Here is a 21419-nt window from a genome sequence, read left to right as displayed (position 1 = left end):
AAGCCTGACAGTCACAGGGTTAGAGCAGAGCAGTGAAGGGACCATAAGCTGTCAGGTCTCATCACCAGGAGCTAACAAAGGGAGTGGATGAAGGTGTTTGGAAGAATTTAAAATTTGGAGATTTAAAAATGACCTAACGACAAGTTCTCCATTTTAGTTCAAAACAAGGACAGTTCGCATGGCCACTGTACTCCCTGGGTTATACTGATTGAAATCAGGTCTCTGTGAACCCAGTGTCTCACTGGCTACAATTCCCTCAGTGGTACTACTCCAGGAGTCCAGGCATCCTCGTCTGAAGCAGCATAGTTTATGAGACCCGAATGTGGACATTTTGTTTCCATTGTTGAGAAGAGTATTGTTGTCAGCCCCAGAAACATTACATAGTTTGTCTGAGGGGTTTTGTTCCCCAGTTGACAATTCTTATAAAATTAATTTTTTTAAAAATGAACATGTATTTTATCTCATTCTCAGAAGCAGTGGTCAGAGACATGGAGACATGGGTCCCCATCTGACCTTCAGTGCCCCCCCCCACAATTTCAAAGAAGAGATGACCAATGCCGGGCGATGGTGGCGCACGCCTTTAATCCCAGCACTCGGGAGGCAGAGGCAGGCGGATCTCTGTGAGTTCGAGACCAGCCTGGTCTACAGAGCTAGTGCCAGGACAGGCTCCAAAGCCACAGAGAAACCCTGTCTCAAAAAACAAAACAAAACAAAACAAAACAAAACAAAACAAAAAAAAAAAAAAAAAAAAAAAAAAAAAAAAAAAAAAAAAAAAAAAAAAAAAAAAAAACGACCAAAGTCTGGCCTGAGACAGAAAGATTTCAAATATTTTAGCACATCTAATCCTACATGTCAGTGGAGAATTCTCCTTACAAGAATTCCTTTTTAGAAGGGCCATTGCTTAACGCTGAGTGCACTTACTGCTATGCTTAGAGAGGATCCAATACTACCATTCTGTGAGGCCAGTAGGACGTCATCTCTCAACTCCCTCACAATCCTAGCCCCTGGCACAGGATAGATCATGGAAAAGGAATTCTTTCCAAGGCAAATGCGTGAATTACTGCTTGATGACAATCTCACCTAAGTGAACCCCAAGACATCATGTACAGACCTTCTTGAAACAACTCGCGGGAGACAGAACAGATCTACATATGGGTGCCAAAAACAAAACTGGCCACCTCTGACCAAACCGTAATTGAGGTCAGCTCCAACAAGTGGCACACAGGGGTGGTACAGTAAGTACAAGGCAGCGGAGACACAATAGCCCATGCAGTCCTGGGTGCCTCTTTGCATCAGAAACAGTCTCCCCTATGCTGACACCCCCCCTTTTTTTTTTCTTGCAAACAAGCAGCTTTGTTTATGGAAATAGAAACAAAGACCTTGAATGAGCCACACACTACCCTTGGTGAAGTCTAAGCCCAGACTTCAATCAGCCGGGCAGAAGATGGACAGTTCACTGGCTAGCAACCATATCTGTTACTGCAGTTCAGGGCACCCTCTGAAGCTGAGGTGAGGGGAACATGCTTGACTAACTTCAGACCCTGCACTCTGAGCTGAGAACTGTGGCAACCACTGGGTGGATTCTAGGTAGTGACCATAATCTTCAAAGCACATCGCCCCATTTGCCAGACGTGCAAAGCAAGTCTCACCCAGCCTAACAAGTCCAAGTCCACATAGCTCACCAGTGAGAGAGCTAGGAAGAGCTGAGAGCCCGTTTGAATCCACTTCCCTCTGCCTTCTTTCAGAAATAAGTTCTGAGTCTCGGAAATGCACAGTGCCACACCTGCATCCATTGAGAGGCTCACTCTGGACTCTCCTAACAAATGCTGCCCAAGACAGGTTCTCAGAACCAAAGTCTGGGAGCATTTTGTGCTTCCAGCTGAGGGGCAATTGAGCAATCCCGCCCCCACCCCTAGCCAGAATAAACCAGCTGGCTCACAAGGCCAGCTGGCTAGTGGTAACCATGGTAACCTCCTGACTGACAGATGGCTGGAAGCTGGGGATTCTCCCTGGAACTTTTCCAGGGACCCCAGCTGACACTCTGAGGGTAAAATGAATCACTGTGGGGAAGCTTCCGGGCCTGAGCACCTGCCGCTCATCGCAAAAGGATCGGGGAGGGTGGTGCTGGGGAGGGTGGTGCCTGATACTACTGTTCCGACAGAGGTCAGAGAGTCAACCCTCCCAGGCTTCTCCACACGTTGACATCCTTAACCAGATGTTGCAAAAAGAAGAGACTTTCAGATTATTGCTCTTTTGGAATAGATTTTTTTTTATTTTTCTTTTTTTCTTTTTCTTTTTTCTGTTTTAAATAACTCCACTTTGCGGCTACCTGCATCCTGTTCTGCTGATTATAGTCGCAGAACAAGATAATTGCCTGCTTCCATTCAGCTCTAAAATAAGCCCCGAGAGCGGTGCCTAGCCCCATGGAGCTCAGCGCTGGGAATTTAACCTCATGACAGATAACATGCCTTAATTCCCATGACTTCATCACCAGACCACTCCGGCATGGTTGTCCACAGCCTGAGACCTTGTCATTAGCGATAACCCGCCCCCTGGATGGGGCTCTTTGAAACTCGGGTGGAGGCGAGCACTGCGTCCCACGCAGCGGCCCGGAGACGCAGCGGCGCGGAGCGGCAGGAGCAGAGTCCGCTGCGCACCCTGGACTGGGTGGTTTACCTGGCTGTTTTAACACTTATTTTGCTGTTCCTGTCCTTTTTATCCACCAGGGGAAAAAAATCCCAAACAAGTAATATATTTTTTTTTTTTTACTAAGACTTAGCAGGTTTACTTTAAATCGGAAAACTGAGCTCATTTAGACTGCTTAGCAACTGTGGGACATTTATTAAACATCTACTATGTGCCACAAGTCCAGGAAACTTGACTATAATCATGTCTATAATCACGACAGTGCCCCCACCCCCACGCCAAGGCTAAATTATTAGCCTAAAACCCAACCTTGAAACAGTTTAGCATTTATAAGCAGAGACAGAGAAGCTCGAGCGAGCGAGAAGCCTTTGCCGTGAGGCCCATCTCGGGGCATAATTAAGCAGTTTCAAATCTGAACTTCTAAGAAGCAAAACTGACCTGAAACAACAAATACCAGTGTTTTTTTCTGTTGAACTTGAAAGCGCACTCCACTGGGATCGCTCTCCTAGGCAAGGGCACTGGTGATGCCTGCAGGGGATTTCTAAAGGAGGGAAGGGTCGGCTCTCCTGCCCCCAGGTCCATCTTTACGTCATCCCACTGAAGCATCTCCCAGAAAGACACTGTGATTTCCACAAGGCACACTCATGGGGGAACCAGCAATTTACCTCACCCAGGCCCCGCTGCCTTCCAATTGGCTAACCACAGATCACTCAGCAGCAGCCTTAGCTGACGAGCACACTTTGTAAGCTGTATGTTGCTGCCTTGCCCAGGAGGCCGCAGTGTGGACATGGCCAATTGCCTTCGCTAGGAATGCAGGAAGTCAACACCTTCCATTGTCAGGTGCTTAGGGTATCCAAACCACCAAAGCTCCCGATTTTCTCCCAGGAATATTGGCATTCCCCCCAATGCCAGGGGCACGGAACGTTAACTAGAGTAGGAAGCTAAGACTAAGGAAGGAAGGCCAAGCCAGGCTCAAGATTCTTCCCATTTACATTAGGCAGAATTCTCATCACTGAGACAAGTACTTGAGGGGATCAGTTAAAAGTGAAGAACCAAAGTTCCTCCATTTTGTCCTCTGCCTCCATCTTGTGTCTTGTGTAAGCTATTTTCCATAAACCATTCCAGTCCTCAGAAATGGCTAGGGGGCAAAAGTAACAGGGTAGCAGCTGGAAAGTACAGATAACCATAAAATGACCCCGCCACAAGGTCAGCCAATAAGAAACCTTGACAAGCAACAGGTGAGGGTGAAGTTCGAAAATAAAAATTTGTGAAAAGTCTCTAGTCACAAGCCAATCAGGATTCAGCCCGTCACCCCAAACCCTGCTGATGTAACTTTCCTGGTTTCTGCCTTTAAATAATGCTCTCTAGAAGGGTAGGGTACCTCTGACAAGGTCCAGGCTGGCCTGCAATTACAATAATAAACCTTGCTTTTGCATTTTGGTGAGCCGGTCTCCATGGTGATCTTTTGGAGTCCCCACGGACTGGGCACAACAAAAAGGAGGATGTAGTGTGAATTCTAATTGGTCTTAATAACAAAAACCCTGAGTCAGATATATGGGGTTAGTGCTGAGAAATCAGAGAACCAGAGCAGCAGCCACTAGTTTTTACCTCTACCAAATCCTCAGGACAAATGGGTGATACCGTCTCCAGGAATCCTCAGACTGAATGTAATGAGCTCCTGTCTCCTCCGCCTTATATTTCTCTCTCTGCTCAGCCATATCCCTTCCTGTCTCCACCTCCCTCGTGCTGGGATTAAAAGTAAGTGCCCTCCAAGTACTCTGATCAAAGGCATGAGGTCCCAAGTGCTGGGGTTAAAGGTATGTGCCACCACTGCCGGGCCTCTATGGTTAACTAGTGGCTAGCTCCTCACTCTGATCTCCAGGCAAGCTTTTTATGTTAGAGCACAAACAAAATATCCCCACAGGAGGAAATGTTTATCTTAGATTACAGTTTCAGAGACTTCTGTACATGGTCTGCTGCTATTGCTTTTGGACCCATGGCAAGGTACAAGGGTATCACGGGGGAAAGCTGCCCTCATCAGGACTTCCAAGAGGCTGAGAATAGCAGGAAAGGGCAGGGCTAAGATCTATCTTCCTAAGGCATGGTTCGGATGGCTCCCTTCCTCCATCCAGGCCTCACCTTCTATAGTCCCATTGCCCCACCGAGAGTCTCTCGAAATACTGAGTCCAGTAGCAGACAAAGCCGCTGACGACTCCTTGAGAATTTTACGAAGCAGAGATCTTTGGAAGTTGGGTCCACTCTTCAGAGGAGCCACGTGGATTAGAGCAGGTGTGGAGGAGGCAGAGTTAGTCTCCCAGGGCCTACCCCATTGATGAGCAGTGCCCAGGTTTTTCTTGGTTTACTTTGCCCAGATACCTTGGAAGCATAATGAAACCATCCATTTGAGCAGAGGTATTGCAAGGGAGGCTGCTTAAAATAAATAAATAAATAAATAAATAAACTGGTAATTTACTAAAGCAAATTTTAGGAAAGAAACAACAAACTTGGTCTTTTGAACTTTTGTGTACCTGATGAATCTCTTTCTGCCAACCTTGACTGCAGAGACAGTGGCTTACATGGGCATTGTGTTTCAAAGCCAGAGAAGGAAATACAGCTATTGTCCTGGGCTTCCACTGACTAACACTAATGATCCTCAAAGGAATATTCTAAATATCCTGTAGCTCTTGAGACAGAGTATGCAGAAAGGTAAAATAAATGAACAATATCAACAAAAATAACTTCTGGGGAAAAAAAGTATCTGTGACAAAACACCAGCACAGACCAGAAGAACATATTCTGAGCTCAAATTCCATTAGTCCCACGCATTCCTATGGGTAAACTTACAAGATACCAAAATCTAGAGCCTCTCTTTTTTAGCTCTGCTTTTGTTAAATGAAGTGCAAGTCTCTTCCTTGGGAGTGTTATAGGAATTAAGAAAGGACAGTCACGTGATAGCTCTTCCTAGAGGATAAGGCTGGTTACCCAGCCAAGAAAGACCAAGGCAGCCATTCTTGCAGCAGCTTGTGAGGTTTACAGAGAGGTGTTGGGAATATTATTTTAAGGTGTGTTACTTTTGTTTATGTTGCATTTGTTTAACTCTGTGATGCTGTGATGCTTTGCCTGTCTAGAACACCTGAAAGTCTAATAAAGAGCTGAACGGCCAATACCGAGGCAGGAGAAAGGATGGGCTGGAGTGGCAGGCAGAGAAAATGGGGAGAAGGGGTTAGGAGGAGAAGTAGTCAGAGAAGGAGGAGGACAGAAGGGGCCAGGCATGCAGCAGCTACACAGCTACACTTACCATGGAGTAAGATTTATAGAAGAGAATGGGGAAACCTAAAGCCAAAGGGTAAGTGGGATAATTAGTTAAGAAAAGTGGGCAAAAACAAGCCAAGATGAGGCTGGACATGTACAACTAAGACTAAGGCTCTGTGTGTGATTCATTGGGGAGTTGGGTGTTGCCCTGCCAAAAGACACCAAACAGCTTAACATCATGCTACTGCCTCATGCTACGACAGAGTGGTCTGTTGGAATCTTCATGTTTTCACATTCCAGAAAGTTGGACCCTGAAACACACTTGTTTCAGACTGATTGGTCTCCTTGTTCCATCCAATGGTACCCTTGACAAAGCCTACTTTTGTAGAAGTGGCCAGGTCAACAGGAAGCCAAGAAGCCATTATATTATGTTCATTACATGAGCTACAGACTTTAGTAGGACGGTCAGTACGAAAGGAGAACAGCGATTCAACTGTAACATACTTCTCTGTCACTTGCCCAATTCCAAGGCTGGGTCATAGGTTGAAAGGTAATGGGATCATTGAAGATTTGGAAAATCCTAGCTCTCCCAAAGCAAGAGGGAAGAAGGGCCTCATTCTACCTGGAGGTGGCACCACCTAGAATGGTGATTTCAATTGCAAAGCATTCTTGGTAATCATATTTATGCCTTTTTTTTTTCTGGGGTGGGAGATGACTGCAGAGAAACATTTGATTCTGGAGTCTGATAAACTAAACCAGCATATATATTTTAAAGGTACCTTGACTTCAAAATTTGAGTCTATGGATATGTTACTTTGGAAAAGAGGCTCTGCTTTTGTTTCCACAGAGGATGGGAACCTGTGGATTTCTTTCAGGTTAATGAGGTTTGACAGAACAAGACCCTCTGAAAGAACTACATGAACCCAAAATATAATTAACCCCACAAACAGCAGGAATTGATTTGGAGAAAACTATGTCCAAATTCCCAAAATAATTGTTTATAAATGTTTGCTTTCATTTAAAAGGGGTTGGATATAAATGGTTTATGATCATAGTCAATCTCTTTCTAAAACAAAGGGGAAGAATGAATACTTTACACTGGTATCTCATCTTTAGCCATCAGAGGAATGCAAATCAAAACAACTCTGAGATTCCATCTTACAACTGTAAGAATGGCCAAGATCAGAAACACTGATGACAACTTATGCTGGAGAGGATGTGGGATAAAGGAAACACTTCTGCATTACTGGTGGGAGTAGAAGCTGGTACAGCCCCTTTGGATATCTGTATGGCAACTTCTCAGAAAATTAGGAAACAACCTTTCTCAAGACCCAATAATACCACATTTGGGTATATACCCAAAGGATGCTCAATTGTACCACAAGGACATGTTCTCAACTATATTCATAGCAGCATTGTTTGTCATAGCCAGAACCTGGAAAAAAACCTAAATGCCCCTCTACTGTAGAATGGATAAGGAAAATATGGTATATTTCCACAATAGTGTACTATACAGCAGAAAAATAATGAGATCTTGAAATTTTTGGGTAAATGGATGGATCTAGAAAACATCAATATGATATTTTGAGTGAGCTAACTCAGACCCAGAAAGACAATTATCATATGTACTCACTCATTAGTGGCTTTTATACATAAAGCAAAAAAAAAAAGGACTCTAAGAAAGACATACATAGATCTCATGTACATGGAAGTAGAAAAATCTTGTAAGTAAATTGGGAGCCATGGGAAAGAGTAGAAGGGGAAGGGAGAGGTAGGGAGGGGAGTGGAGAAAAATATATAGCTCAGTAAAAACAATAAAAATACAAAATATAATTAAGAAATAATATTAAAAATAGTCATCCATAATAATCAAACTTTTAGTCATGCTAATTAGGTTTTCTAGATATACAAAGATATATTTCAGTTAGATACATAATCTTTAACACTTCAAAGACCTAGGTAATATGGCATTTAAAAGGTTTTAAGAACTTAGACTTTTCTCAACAGTGAAACGTATCTGCTCTGGCAGCACCAATTACTTCAGAGAGGTTGATGGGCATTGAAGAATCTTGTTATGGAATTTGTCTTCAATGTGACAAGACTAGTCATTTGGGAAAGAAACTGCTCTTACCTGAACTGCTTGGTGGTATGCTGTATGAACTGGACATGCAAGACCCATAGAAATGTGACTGCTAAATTTTCCAAAGACAGGACAGTCCTTCAGGGTTCCTGCTTCACAGAAAAAACTGCCAGACTCTTTTCAGGACACAGAAGAAAGCAACTGATGAACTTTGCCAGTACAAGGCAGAATAGATCTTCAAATTTCCTGCTTCACTAAAAAGTCTGCCAGATACTATGGGCCTGTAGACTGAAGATGGATGCCCCAACATTACAAAAGAACTCTGGGTGACTGTCCAGGCAGCAAGATGTCCCTGTTACTTCTAGAACTTTGGAAGTTGCTTACAATATACTTCCTGTTTACTTAGGTAATGTTATATCCTTCTGGGTCTTTGATGGAGTTGAAGACAGATAGTTATAGACATAGTTTTCCTTGGTTGTAGTAAAAGATAAATATGAACTTTAGACCCACAATGTTAAGACAGATGATAGAACATTTCCTTTGAGCGGCTTCTGGAACAGGCAGGCTGAGAAAAACAAGTCCAGGGGGACCAGCAGGATGGAGAAACTTCTAGCTACAGTACATCCTGCCTATAATGTCAGCACTAAGGAAGAACAAACAAACAAACAACAAAGACCCTTCAGCCTTCTCCTACATTTGACTATTATCTATTTCTTCATGAATATTTGATCATTTGGATTAGAATATCTACAGGTAGAAAATGGGAGGAGAGCCATGAATTCTAGTGTAGTTGCAAAAAATGGATAAGGTCATGGCTGATGACAGAGAAACACAGAGTATGCATTCTGAGAAATGCAAGGTCATGGCTTTTGACTAGACAGGATCATGAGCGGAAAAGAAAACAGCCAGCACAAGAAATCCTCTGAGTTACCAGTCAGGGAGCCCCTGTATTATCAGCGATAAGAACAAAGAAGTATTTGAAGTTCTCTGGAACATAGAAAGCTGACCTGGCATAGAGTGAAAGATGAGAAAAAAGAAGTGCAGCCTGTGGGCATGGTAGGTCAAAGGATTTGAAAATCTCAACTGATTTATCTCATCCTTCACCTGAGCTCCCAGCCTGCAACTTCTGCTCTCCAGATAAGATACAGCTGAGTCAACACCTTCCTTCCCCTCCACACACCACTAGACTTGCACATAGCACAGCACCACTGTAGACAGGTCAAGGGCAGAGGGCAGAGAAGTCTTGCCTTATCATCTCCATCTGTAGACTACGTCTGTGGTATGTTTATCCCTGAGACTGGCCCCATGGGCCTGGAGACTGGATCATCAAAATTCCTGCCCTTATGAAGACTCACACTTGTTTAAAGTCACTGCTGCCTAAGGTCTACAAAGGCCTGAACAAAAGTCCCACATCTCTAGGTCACTCTTGGCCCTGCTACTGGGGAACTGGTCCTGTTTCATGAAGTTGTTGTAAGGTTTAAAGAGCAGTGCTCTGTGTGGGACAGAGTGATACTTATGGATAATCTCAGGACTTTGAAGGCTGGGGCTTCAAGGCCAGCCTGAGCTACAGTGTGAAATGACAGAGGGGAAGGAGAAGAAGGGAGGGAAGAGGAAGAAAGGGAGAGGGGAGGAACGAGGGCAAGAAGAAAGGAGAAAGGATGGGTGGGTGGGTGGGGTGGATGGATGGATGGATGGATGGATGGATGGATGGATGGGAGGGTGGATGAGTGGATAGTTAGGTGGGTGGGTGGATAAATGGATGGAAAGAAGAAAGGTAGATGGAAGAAAGGAAGGAAGGAGGAGAGAGAGAAAGAGAGAGAGAGAGAGAGAGAGAGAGAGAGAGAGAGAGAGAATGTAGATGGTGTTTTGAGCCAGTAAAGCTGTGGCAGGTATGTGGGAAAAGCAAAGATGGTCATTTTCTTTTTCTTTCCTTTTCCCAATATTGTTGATGCATCTGTTCTTGGTTCTTGTCCCCTAGGCTATAGGGAAGCTGATGGGACAGATTCAGGCCAAAGACTCAGCTAAAGTGGCCAATAGCAAGGAGTTTTGCCCCTCAAGGGTTTCATGGGCTGCTGCAGAACTGTATTACACATCTTGTGAGCAGTTTAATTGTTCACAGGAATCAAAGAGCTAAGAAATCATAGACCTCAACATGAGTGCTATTTCCTTGTGATCACAATTCCATATACAATTACCACTGGGCCACCATGGGAGCAGGCCGGACAGTGAGAGCGAAGTTCACTACCTTTCAGGTAAGTGTATCATCAGACTTTTGCATTGTGGTGGAAAATACTGAGAACAGAAAGTTAATGGACGAAGGATTGATGATGGTTCATGGCTTCAGAAAGTTCTTCAGTCTATCATGGTGGGGAAGGCATGGTGCAGTAGAGAAGCCGACACTAGAAGAGCCAGGAAGCAAAGTAAAGGAACACAGAAAGGGGCCAGGGCAAGACACAACTCCAAGAGACACGTCCCCAGTGACCTACTTGCTCCATCCTCCTACTTGTTAGCGGTTGCTAATCATGGTGCCTGTTAGGAATCAATCAATGGACGAATCCACCAGCTCGATCAGCCCCTCAATAACATCTCTGGAACACCACTCACACACACCCTGGGAGGTCTTCTTCACTTTCCTAGGTACTGTTTCATTTGTTGGAAGTTGAATCTAGACAATTCTAGTCTGCATTGCTGGCCAGATGGAAGAGTTGCAAGGTCCAACCAGGAACTAACCCAATGTGGAGGGCTGCAAGGTGTTTGTCTTCCAGCTCCCTGCTGGAGATGACCTTGTCTCTCATGGATGGTACTCCTTAAATAATAGAGGCTAATCAAAAGGAGACTCTGTGCTGGCAACAATATCCAAGGTACTGAAAAGAGAGTGAGGTGGGTGCACTGCCCTTGGTCCTACCAGCGTAGACCATGCCTCCAAAGCGCGTGCGCCTCTCTGTGGGCATGATTTGGCTTAGCAGGGGGGTTTCTGTCTCAGAGGCTCAGAAGGCTACACCCTTCTGCTGTTTCGGAAATCCACAGCTTCCCTGAATGGAAGAGCTGTCAGTCTTATTCCTTCAGAAAAGAAGGGGTGAGGGACGAGCATGGCCCCTGCATTTGACTGCAAGGACTACAGTGCTTGAGAGCCATTGGCAGGTGCCAGAAAGGGGAGCAGCAGGGCCAGCAAAGCCACGGCTGAGCCAAGGTCAATGACTGTCATCCCAGCAGCAGCTAGCAGCTACTGAGCCCTTAGTAGACACTGGGCCTGGGTTGAGAACTTCGTGTTTATCTCACCACCTCCGCTGTCCACCCTTAGAAGGAATTACTAATCATCTTCATGTTCCACACCAAGAACTCAAGCTTGGCGAAGTGAGTTGACATAGCCTAAGTTGTACAGCGAGTAAATGTTGGAACCTGCCTTTGACCTTAGTCTGTGTGATTCCAAAACCTGTCTCCTCGTTGTTCAGCTGGCCCCGGGGAGGGGTCCTCTGAAGAGGCACATGGGGCATGTCACACAGCATCTAGAGGGCGGCAGTTGCTGTCCTAACTCAGCCAGGCTTGTAGCCCTTCTTTTTTCTCAAAGATGTAGGCTAGTGTGACAATAAAAGCAAGTTGCAGACTCATGCCAACCATGTTTAGCCCACATCAAGGAGAAGACCAAACCCTTCAAATTCCATTATAACTTTTCTCTTTCTCCCACCAATTTAAAACAAGCATCCAAGAAAGGAGGGGGGTAGTTGTTAAAGGAGTTGAAAAACATACTTTTAAATGAGAAACACATGCGTGATTATTCTTCATCTTGTGTCTCCTGCCCCCCAGAGTTGAAACACAGGTTGGCCTTACACACATAAATGTACACAGTGATAGAAAGGCAGGCAGGAAACGCTGGACCTCAATGGCTGACCATCCAGGAGCTGCTTTAGGAAACTTGCAAAAGTCACAGAAAAGTGCAAACTAGCTCAAAGCCAGACCCAGGTGAGAAGGACTCCTGCCGAAGACAAACATCCTTGAGTCTCTGAGCTGGAGTTAGACATGAGCGCATCTCCCCTTCAGTCAAGCCCCAAGCTGTGCGCATCAGAGAGGGCAGAAATGCTGGCCTCCTCCACTCTGTATAGCAGATTCTTCCCACGCCCTCTCTGGCACAAGTAAGCCACAGAGTTTCAAATGCTGCTTTACCCTCTAATTCCCTGCTCCTAGTGCGGGCTCAGTTGCTCTTGTTGACCTTTGGTTTCCTGATCTAGTGCTTCCTTACCACTCAGCCACAGAACTCAAGAAGGAGCCGTGGATCTCGCAGGAGAGCCGCAGCAGCATCCCGGCACTTCCTGCTATTACATACCTAAGAGCCTCAAATACATCCATGAAAGCTCAACTTCAAAGGCCCTTGTTCTGTCTGGTAGGCTAAAACCAGGAACAACTCCTAGGAGAATTCCTGACACCATCCAAGGCATTCCTTACAGGCCATGGTCTCCCCAGAAACGTGGCTAGTATAGCCTTGAGGTTCACGGGGCTAAGGGGAAGCTGCCCTTCCCAACCTCTACCCAGGGCGACAGTCTAACTAATGGGACTCATTCCCTATGAAACTCAGCAACATCCATGTCTCCACCAGTGCACTTCAATGGCCCTTAGTCAGGAGAAGGTGGAGATAACTTTCCTTGAGTTTCCAAGATTGTATCAGTAAGTCTCGAAAATATTACCCTCCACTCCTGAACCCTCAACTTCTAGGGAGTGACCCTGGCTTGTGAGACAAATGCACCCCGCCTTTCTGCTCAGGCAGAAGCTTTTCTCTCTTTACTGGTGATGGAACCAACCGGCTGTGCTGACTCCTGCTTCAGTACTGGCCTCCGATGACCTCCATGCCGAGTAGATGGAACACTTGTGATGAGCTGCCACTGAAAGACCACACCCGTGCAAAGTGTGAAATCTCAGTGCAAAGTTCTGAACCGTGAACACAAGCAGGGTCGGCTCTAGGATCAACCCTGCGCCACTCTATCTGGCCTTTGTTTGTTTGACTCCGGTAAACTGAGAACACCACCCAGTCCTTACCTTTTAAAGGAGCCCATGGCTAACAACTTGTTCATCACAGCTCCTTCCACCTCACCAAAAAAGTCTCCAGTCTGCAGGAAGACAAGGAGACATGTGAGGAAGGGAAGAGATAGCGCATACCCATATAGCAGAGAAGAAAGGCAGGCAGACTGACACGTGTGTGTGTGTGTGTGTGTGTGTGTGTGTGTGTGTGTGTGTGTGTGTGTGTGCGCGCGCGCGCGCATGAGTTCCACGTGTGTAGGAACTGACAAATGAGAGGCAGGTTTTTGGGACTTCTGTTGCAGATAAATGGGAATGGCTGTAACAGTCTGAGTATCTGTGTGGTAAGAAAACCAGGGAGCAGATGGCAAGTCTCCACAATACATGGGGGATGTTACATAACAGGTGCTCAATGCAGAAATTAAAACACACGTGTGTACACAATCTGGACATAATCTCTTCTGATTAAAATGCTAGTGCATATAGACAAAATGAGTTCCTGGAAGTGCTCCCTAAGCTGTGCTAGAAACAATGATTTATAATGCCAGGATGATCGGCTTAGGAAAATAGAAGGGGCCCCTTCCTAAGACCTATAAAGTTTTCACAATCCATCCCTTCTCAAAATCATTTGCTGAAGAATGTTCTCATTTTGCCTGTAGGTTGTTAATCTAGTTACTAGGAATAAGACTGCCTGGCTCCCGGGAGACAGTACATCTAACTGTACCTCTAAAGGCCTAGCCCTATGCCTGGGGGCTGTCTTCAGGCCTAGCCCTATGCTCGGGGCTGTCTTCAGGCCATTGCTAACCTAAAGCTTTGGCATATCTAATTTTTACTGTGATGAGATTTACCAACTTTGCATGGTAGAAGGAATGATTTATATCCCCCTGAATGCTCTCCAGCCTTCTGGAATCACTAAGAGAGGTGTCCCATGGGTGAGGGCACAAACCCTATAGAGCACAAAGGCTTGCAGCCTTCCTTCTGCCAGCATCCTGGAATGAGCCAGCGTAGGACAGTTGAGAAACCCCATCTCTATTCTGGGTATATAGCTTTTGAGGGGAGGGAGGTGGCAATGTCAGTAAGAGGGAAATCATATTTGTTCCTTGAACAAGGTGTTAACCAAACCATAATTCCCTTGCATTTAGCTTAGTGACCTTCATCAGATTTTCTGGGGTTTATAGGACGTGAGGTGTGTGTGTGTGTGTGTGTGTGTGTGTGTGTGTGTGTTTCCAAACTCAGTACAAATAACTGAGGAAGGAAAGGAGGAGGAAGGAAACATTTCTCTTAATGAATATCAAGCACTTCCTTTTCCATTCAAGAGACTTTGGAAATGCGCACATGTTCTGTGGGCATGTGTCCCCACTGCGAGCAAGAAGGGCATTTTATTTCATGTGTGTAAATACACCAGTGTCGGTGGGACTGGCTGTCAGATGGAGAAGAATTATCCTAATTTGGGTGCAGGAAGCCAGACAACATCAAACAAGCCCGAACTGAACAGGCTGGCGGCCTCCCTCTTCCAGGGAGGGCCGGTTTCCTGCAGGAGCTATAGCTTTCCGAGAGGGTTTCTGGCCAGGCCAGGGTTTACTGTGGGAAGAAGGCATTCCATCCCTCCTGAGTCCATAACCAAGTTTTACCTCAGTCCTGTGTGGGTGGCTTGGAACAAGGACAGAACTCCTCTCAAGCAAGGACTCTGCTTTCTGGCCCCACAGGTTTGTCGCTATCCCCATGTTCCTCTGAGTTAAATGGGCATGTTACTACTGTAGGCTGACAGACTTTCCAGTTGTCTCAGACACAGGCCTTGTTTCACAGGCTCATTTTTCCTTCCTCACGTCCACTGATGGCCCAATGGCCCCTGATTCTCACCACTGAGACTGTAGCATTAGGAATCTAGCGTACATTTAAACACTTAGAGAGAAGGGAAGAAAGGGAATCCAGTTCCCCATTTTCCGAAGTTACTGTTTCTAAATGAACAGAGCGCTCAGATCTTACAGAGCCATGTTGGAAAACAATGAACGAATTCATTGAGCACAAACGGACCTATCACATAAGTTGACTCCTGAAAGGGTTTCAGACAATTTTAAAGAAAGTTCATATGTATATGGGGGTGTGCATGAAGGTTAAATATTAGAAGGAAGAAAACCATCACCTCAAAGCTGTCTCAACTCTTGAAAGCACCTCTACTCTTCAGGCAAAAATTTGTCTTAAAAATCTACATTGTGTGTGAAAGCCTCTATATGTGTGTATGTACATGCACATGTGTGAGTATTGTATAAATATGTGTTCATAAACACATGCATGCACATGTTTTAAGTATATATTTCTATCTCTATCATCTATCTATCTATCCATCCATCTATCTATCCATACATAATATGGGTGCTTGCACGTGCCACAGCATAGGTATTGAAAACGGAGGACAACCTTGGGTATTGATGACTGCCTTTTCCTTGTCCAAACTGTCATTCTTTGTTGGTCACATGTCTAAACTTCCAGGACTTTCCCGTCTCTGCTACCCATCTTACCAAAGGAGCACTTTGACTTCAGATGCGCACAGTGGCACCCAGCTTTACATGGATTCTTGCCATTTGAACTCAAGCAAGGGCTCTACCCACTGAGCTGTCACCCCAGCCCCCTGGTAAAATTTCTTTTGTAGCTCAGACAACTCTGAGGCAGAGAATTCAGTAAGTTTAGCATTTAGGTATACCGGAGCAGAGCTGGGCTCTGCCTCCCCACCAGCTCCCCACCAGGTAGTAAAAGTACACTCTGATAGTGCCTGAGAAAGTAGACTGTGATAGAGAGAAACGAGGTTTAGGACCTGTTATTGCCTCTTACTTATAGACCATCATCTCCCATCGTAACTCCAGAGTTTGTCCCCATCCCAGCCCAAGAGCCATCTGCTCCACTTTCACGGAGCTGGGGAGGGCGTCCTTACTCACCTGCGTGTAGTCTTCAGACACCAGAATGAATCCATTATTGTCTATGAGGTAACAGTTCACAGTCTAGAAAAGCAGAACACACATTTCACCTTCAGGCCTCAGACAGGCTTTTACACAAAATGACGTATTTCCAGACTCGGAGAAACGAACTCTCCCCCCTTTTGTGAGGGAGGAGGGCAGTTGAATTTAGGGAATTTAGAATACTTGCTGGTTCTGGGAGTGAAGGTCATGGTTAAAGTAACCCCAGGGTTGACGCTGCAAAACTAAGGAAGCTGACAATGAAACAAACTAAGAGAAACGACCTCAGACGACAAGGTGTGGGATACATGGATACCCACAGAAAACCATGAAGCTTGTCTTCTGTGTTCCCTCTAGAAGACCTGACTATTTCCTGGGAAGGAAGTGTTCAGAGACCCTCAGGCCTTTATTTGTAGCGGTGGCAGTGCCGGCCATTTGGAAATCCAAATGCCAGCACAATGTCGTTACTCTAATGATGTATTAATGAAAACACCGTGTCAGCTCGGGGACCATCAGGGGACCAGGTAATACTTTTTAATTTGTTCATGGACGGAGGCATGGGGGAAGGGGCAGCCTTCTGTAAAAGGGGCCCCTCAGGCCTCCTAAAAGTTTTCAAACTGTGTTTTTAATTGGGAGCTGGGTGAGGGGGCAGGGTCTCTAGCTTTTGGTAGCTCAGACTTATAAATTGTGGGGAGCAAGGTAAGGCAAACAAACCCCTACTTCCCCCACGCTCCTTTAATCTCCCCTGAATGGCTTGCTACAGGCAAAGATTTAATTACAGTTCCGTGGAGTTCAAACTTAAGGCTTAATTCCATCCTTGATGCAACTCGGTTTCTATTTATTGCAGCTTTGCACACCGATAGCAACATTTAATTTGTAACATATCTTTACCCTGAGCTAAATTCCGCTTAGCTCCAGGCCACCACCAGACTGGTATGTGCTGGGACACTGGCCTAGGCACAGGGTCGGTTATGCCAGACATGAAAGGACAGCAGTGAAGAAGTCAGAGTGACCTGGCTTATACTTCTTCTCTGGGCTGCTCAGTCCCGGCATGTGCACAGGACGCGAACGCACAGCGAGAGCTCTGTTTTGTTTAGTTTGTTTCTGTGTTGTTGTTGTTGTTATTTTTTTTTTTTTTCAAGACAGGATTTCTTTGTGTAGCCCTGGATGGACTGGAACATGCTTTGCAGACCAGGCTGGCCTCAAACTCACAGAGATCCGCCTGTCTCTGCCTCCAGAGTTCTGGGATTAAAGCAGGGTTAGATGTTTAGATCAATGACAGAGCTTGGCTTTCTGCAAGGGGTCAGACGGAGGCTCCTTGCCTCTTCAGACTCTTGCCGTCAGCAGAAGCTCTTGGCTTTAGGAACACTACCTCCATCTTGACGAGGATCATAATCACTCTAGGCCTGCTCAGCAGGCATCATAAAGGAAACAGTCTCCTGAAGCTGTACTTCTAAGATGGTAGCCATGAGCTTTATGTAGGTTTATTATTAAATGTAGCTGGAATTTGTTTGCAGATCACCTGAGTTATAGTTTGTATTTGCAGATCACCTGAGTTATAGTTCAGTGCTCTGGGTGCACTGTGGCTATTGTCTGTGCTTTCGCATGCCCAGTGTTGTAGAACGTTATTCTGAACACCCGCACTGGGATTATTGGCTGTGAGTGACAGACAGCTCCGCTAACATTGGGTCCACGTCCTGACTGATTCCAACATCGTGATGCTCATTTTGCAGATGCACACATCCCCAAAGCACTTAGCCCATGCCATTCAGTTAGGTAATGTTTACTGATTCCAGAACTTAATTCCATATTCATTTACCCATCAGGCATCTCTGCCCAGGTGCACAGACAGTTTGACGCTCCCATAGTCTCTGCCTCAGTTTCCTGTGGACTCCATGATGGGTCAGAAAAAAAAAAAAAACTATCACCGTAGAGGAGGCATGGAAATGCTTCCAAAGACACTGCTTTCCAAAGAATGGGACTAACAGAGACCCCGTTACCACACTGGCCCCATTCCCTACTTTGTTTCTTTGGAAAATAGAGTTGCAGCTATTCTCAATTTTTTAAAATAAACATATGTCCATAATTCTTCCTCAGAACAAGTCCTCACTAAATCTTGTTGTCAGATCAACACATCTGCTCTTGCCAATCTGGCTTTCTGTTGTCCTCACAGTGGCCAGTGTTGGCTGGGAAGAGGTGTGACACGGGGACACTAGCATCTTAGGTATGTGACATGTTCCTCCCGAAGCCCTACTCTCTACTGGGGCAGAAAACACAGAGTGAGAGTTCTACCCCTGAGGGGAGAGCTGCTTTTTAATTTAGTATTTGTATGGGGCATGCGCATGTGTACTGAAGCCAGCGGTCGGCACTACTCTCTGCCTTGAGACAGGTCTCACAGAATCAGCGGCTCACTCTGCTGTCTAGGCTGGTGGGCTAGGAAGCTCCAGCCTGTCTCTATCATGACCCCCTGCTTTGCTTCTGACTTGGGTGCTGGGATTTGAACTCAGATCTTCATAATTGCACAGCAAGTTTTCTTACCCACCGAGTCATTTCCCCAGCTATTTTTTCCACTTTAATTTTTTTCCCCGTTTGGTTTTTCGAGACATGGTTTCCCTGTATAGCTTTGACTGTCCTGGAACTCACTCTGTAGACCAGGCTGGCTTCAAACTCGCAGAGATCCACCTGCTTCTGCCTCCCGAGTGCTAGGATTACAGGTATGTGTCCCCACTGCCCAGCTACTTTAAAATTTTTATTTTACAAAAATGAACAAGTCACAAAGCGAGGAATGGCAAGCCTTGGTGAAGAGATTACTACACACACACACACACACACTAATTATGGTTGTAAAGACAAGGAGGAAAACTGAAGAAGTGGAAGGGAAGAAGAGAAAGAAGAGGAAAGGCAAGCTCTCCTCATATAAGATGACATTTAGATGATGGCCAGGAAAGGAAAGGTCCCCTTGGACAGAGAAGAAAGCTAAGGCTCACAGTCACACAATTGAGCATGTGGGATGTGAACCCAGGGCTCTGTGACCTCAGACCTTTGCTTCCTACTACTGGCTGGCTTGTCCCCCTTTGGGAAGACATAGTTAGGGCCTCGGGTCCTGCTTAATCATCCTGCTTCATACAAACAAGCCAAAGGCAGGCTAGAATTCTCAAAAGCACTAGCTGATGCCCTGACCAAGGTCAGATTTAGTCTACATCCTACCAGATAGGAACAGAAAGGAGAACCAGGAGATCCCAGCACATCACATATTGCTTGCTACACTCCAGCTGGCGTGTACTGCTGGGCACATCCGTTTCCTCTGTACCGAGAACAAGGGCTCCAGGAGGACATGAATGTTTCCTCCATGGACCACGTATCCTGTTACCATTTTTAGGTGTACTCTTTCCCGGTTCTGTGAGGACACCAGGATAGGAGCTGGCAGCAGAGGACATGCCTTGTTGGACTGGTTCATGGTCAAGTTTGAATTTCAAAGTTCTGCCAAGTATAAAAATGTCTGGCCACCTCATTCGGCAAGAAGCAAGTACTCAAGTCAACAGTGGGGCAGACCAATCACCAAGGAAGTCACAGACCAGAAGCAGAATGCTGAGTTGCTCAGTGGTATTGCTCGCTGATGGAGACCTAGGCCATTGGATCTGGAAGGTATTATTGCACTTTGAGTGCAATGCTGCCTACCTGTAAATGCTGAAAGGCAATTTTAGTGACCATATGACCCCCCAAAAATCCTCTCTAAACAGCCGTGAGTTAAATTATGGCCAATGGGTACAGTAGCCTGGAGTCCACACTCGGAAGGAGAGCATCCAGTGCTAGGTGTGGGAAACGGCAGGGATGAAATTATCCACCATCAGGTCTGATCAGTCGTTTTATGGTAAATATGGTTCAATTGCCTTTCCAGCGAAAAGAACTAGGAATATCTCCCTAGCTTAACCTCTTCATGCCACTCCCCCTAAATGAATTCTGGTATCTTAGGCGCTATCTGCAAGTCACTGTGTCCCCAAGGGTCTACTAACAGGACGAAGGCTTGGGGAGATCCAGAGCTTCAGATTCTGAGACGTGGGGTATTATGTTCTCCTCAGGCATGTTGGATGTGGCAGGATGAGGCCGGTCTTCAAGTGTGGAGTCAGAAAAAAGGAGAGTGAGAGACAAAAAGAAGGCTTTGTTGGTTGGTTTGTTTGTTTTAACCTTTCTTCAATGATTTGCTGATTCAGTATTGCTCCGAGAATTTGATTCAAGTTGACTGAGGCACACACCCAGCTTATAACACCAGAAAATCCTTGTGTGGGAACTGAGAAGCTGCAGGTTGGAAGGAAAGGCTGATGGGGAGTGAGAAGGCATAGCGCTAATTTCAGTGCTCTCTGGAAGGCAATAGCAAGCCTGGCTGAGATACCAGCTTTGGAAGCAGAGGCTCTCACTGTTGCTATTGGTGTGACCTTGAACAATACCTGGGGGTTCTAGGAAGTGGAAAGGCAGCTACTGCAATTCCGCAGGGGAGAGAGAAGGCCCATGTGGGACAGGATGCCCATGTGAAGGAAGGCTGGTGACTAGCAAGACCTTCAATTACAGAATGTATAATATCCACACACCAGTGAAGACTGGTTACTACCATTCCTCCTTTTCTGAGCATCCACATGCCACAGTGTTACAGTTTATCAGAAAGAGAAGCCTGGCACAGTTCCTAATAGGAGGTCCCGGGGTTGGGGTGGGCTTCGTGCTGTTTGTTTTGGAAGATGCCTTCTGTTTGTTTTGACTGGTGGAATTCACTTAAGAACTCAGCACTGTGCAGCATTGCAGTTTTGATTGTGTGTGTGTGTGTGTGTTTGTGTGTGTGTGTGTGTGTGTGTGTGTGTGTGTGAGAGAGAGAGAGAGAGAGAGAGAGAGAGAGAGAGAGAGAGAGAGAGAGAGAGAGAAACAGAAAAAGAAAGATCTTGTATCTTAGGGGGAGGCCTGGATTCCTGAGTCTCAACCCCAGGGAAGTATCATTCCTCAGGACTTTTTTCTCCAGGTCCCCCAGTCAGATTCCCATGGTGTCACTGTGAAGCTGGCTGCCCTTGCCTTCCCCATTACTTGTTGTGTCTTCTCATTATAGACAAACTATCAAATCAAGAGACCAAATTCTGGGCTGTGGAGAAGGCACGGTGGTTAAAGTGCTTGCTTTACATGGATGAGGAGGGGAGCTCAGATTCCCCAGAAGCCAAGTAAATGCTGGGTAGGCATGGAAGCTCTTCTGTAATTCCAGCCTCAGAAGGCAGAGACAGCGGGGGAGCTACAGATAGAGCGGGCTTGGGATACCGTCTATATGAATGAGCCCGAAGTTTGGTTGAGAGACCATGCCTCAGTGAATTAAGCAGAGGATCAAGCCAAGATGATTTCTGATTCTGACATCAACCAAGGCCTTCAGTGTACACACACACACACACACACACACACAGAGAGAGAGAGAGAGAGAGAGAGAGAGAGAGAGAGAGAGAGAGAGAGAGAGA

At 45.8% G+C, this 21419-nt stretch overlaps 1 protein-coding gene across 2 annotated transcripts in view; it reads right to left on the bottom strand.

The window, feature by feature from the left end:
* Positions 1–21419, bottom strand: part of Cacna2d3 (calcium voltage-gated channel auxiliary subunit alpha2delta 3) — a 798817-nt gene that overhangs the window by 57681 nt on the left and 719717 nt on the right. For both annotated transcript variants that reach the window (XM_050158222.1, XM_050158221.1), the window contains exons 29-30: positions 15919–15981; positions 13007–13077 (exon numbers count right to left, since the gene is read on the bottom strand). In XM_050158222.1, the coding sequence (XP_050014179.1) occupies positions 13007–13077; positions 15919–15981 (134 nt within the window). The remainder of the gene's footprint in view (positions 1–13006; positions 13078–15918; positions 15982–21419) is intronic.

This window comes from Alexandromys fortis, unplaced genomic scaffold (assembly GCF_014885135.2).
Source record: "Alexandromys fortis isolate MF-2015 unplaced genomic scaffold, M_Fortis_MF-2015_v1.1 scaffold_106, whole genome shotgun sequence".
In the NCBI taxonomy this organism is placed as follows: domain Eukaryota; kingdom Metazoa; phylum Chordata; class Mammalia; order Rodentia; family Cricetidae; genus Alexandromys; species Alexandromys fortis.
Note: the sequence above shows the minus strand (reverse complement) of the source record. Positions and strands in the feature narration are given on the sequence as shown.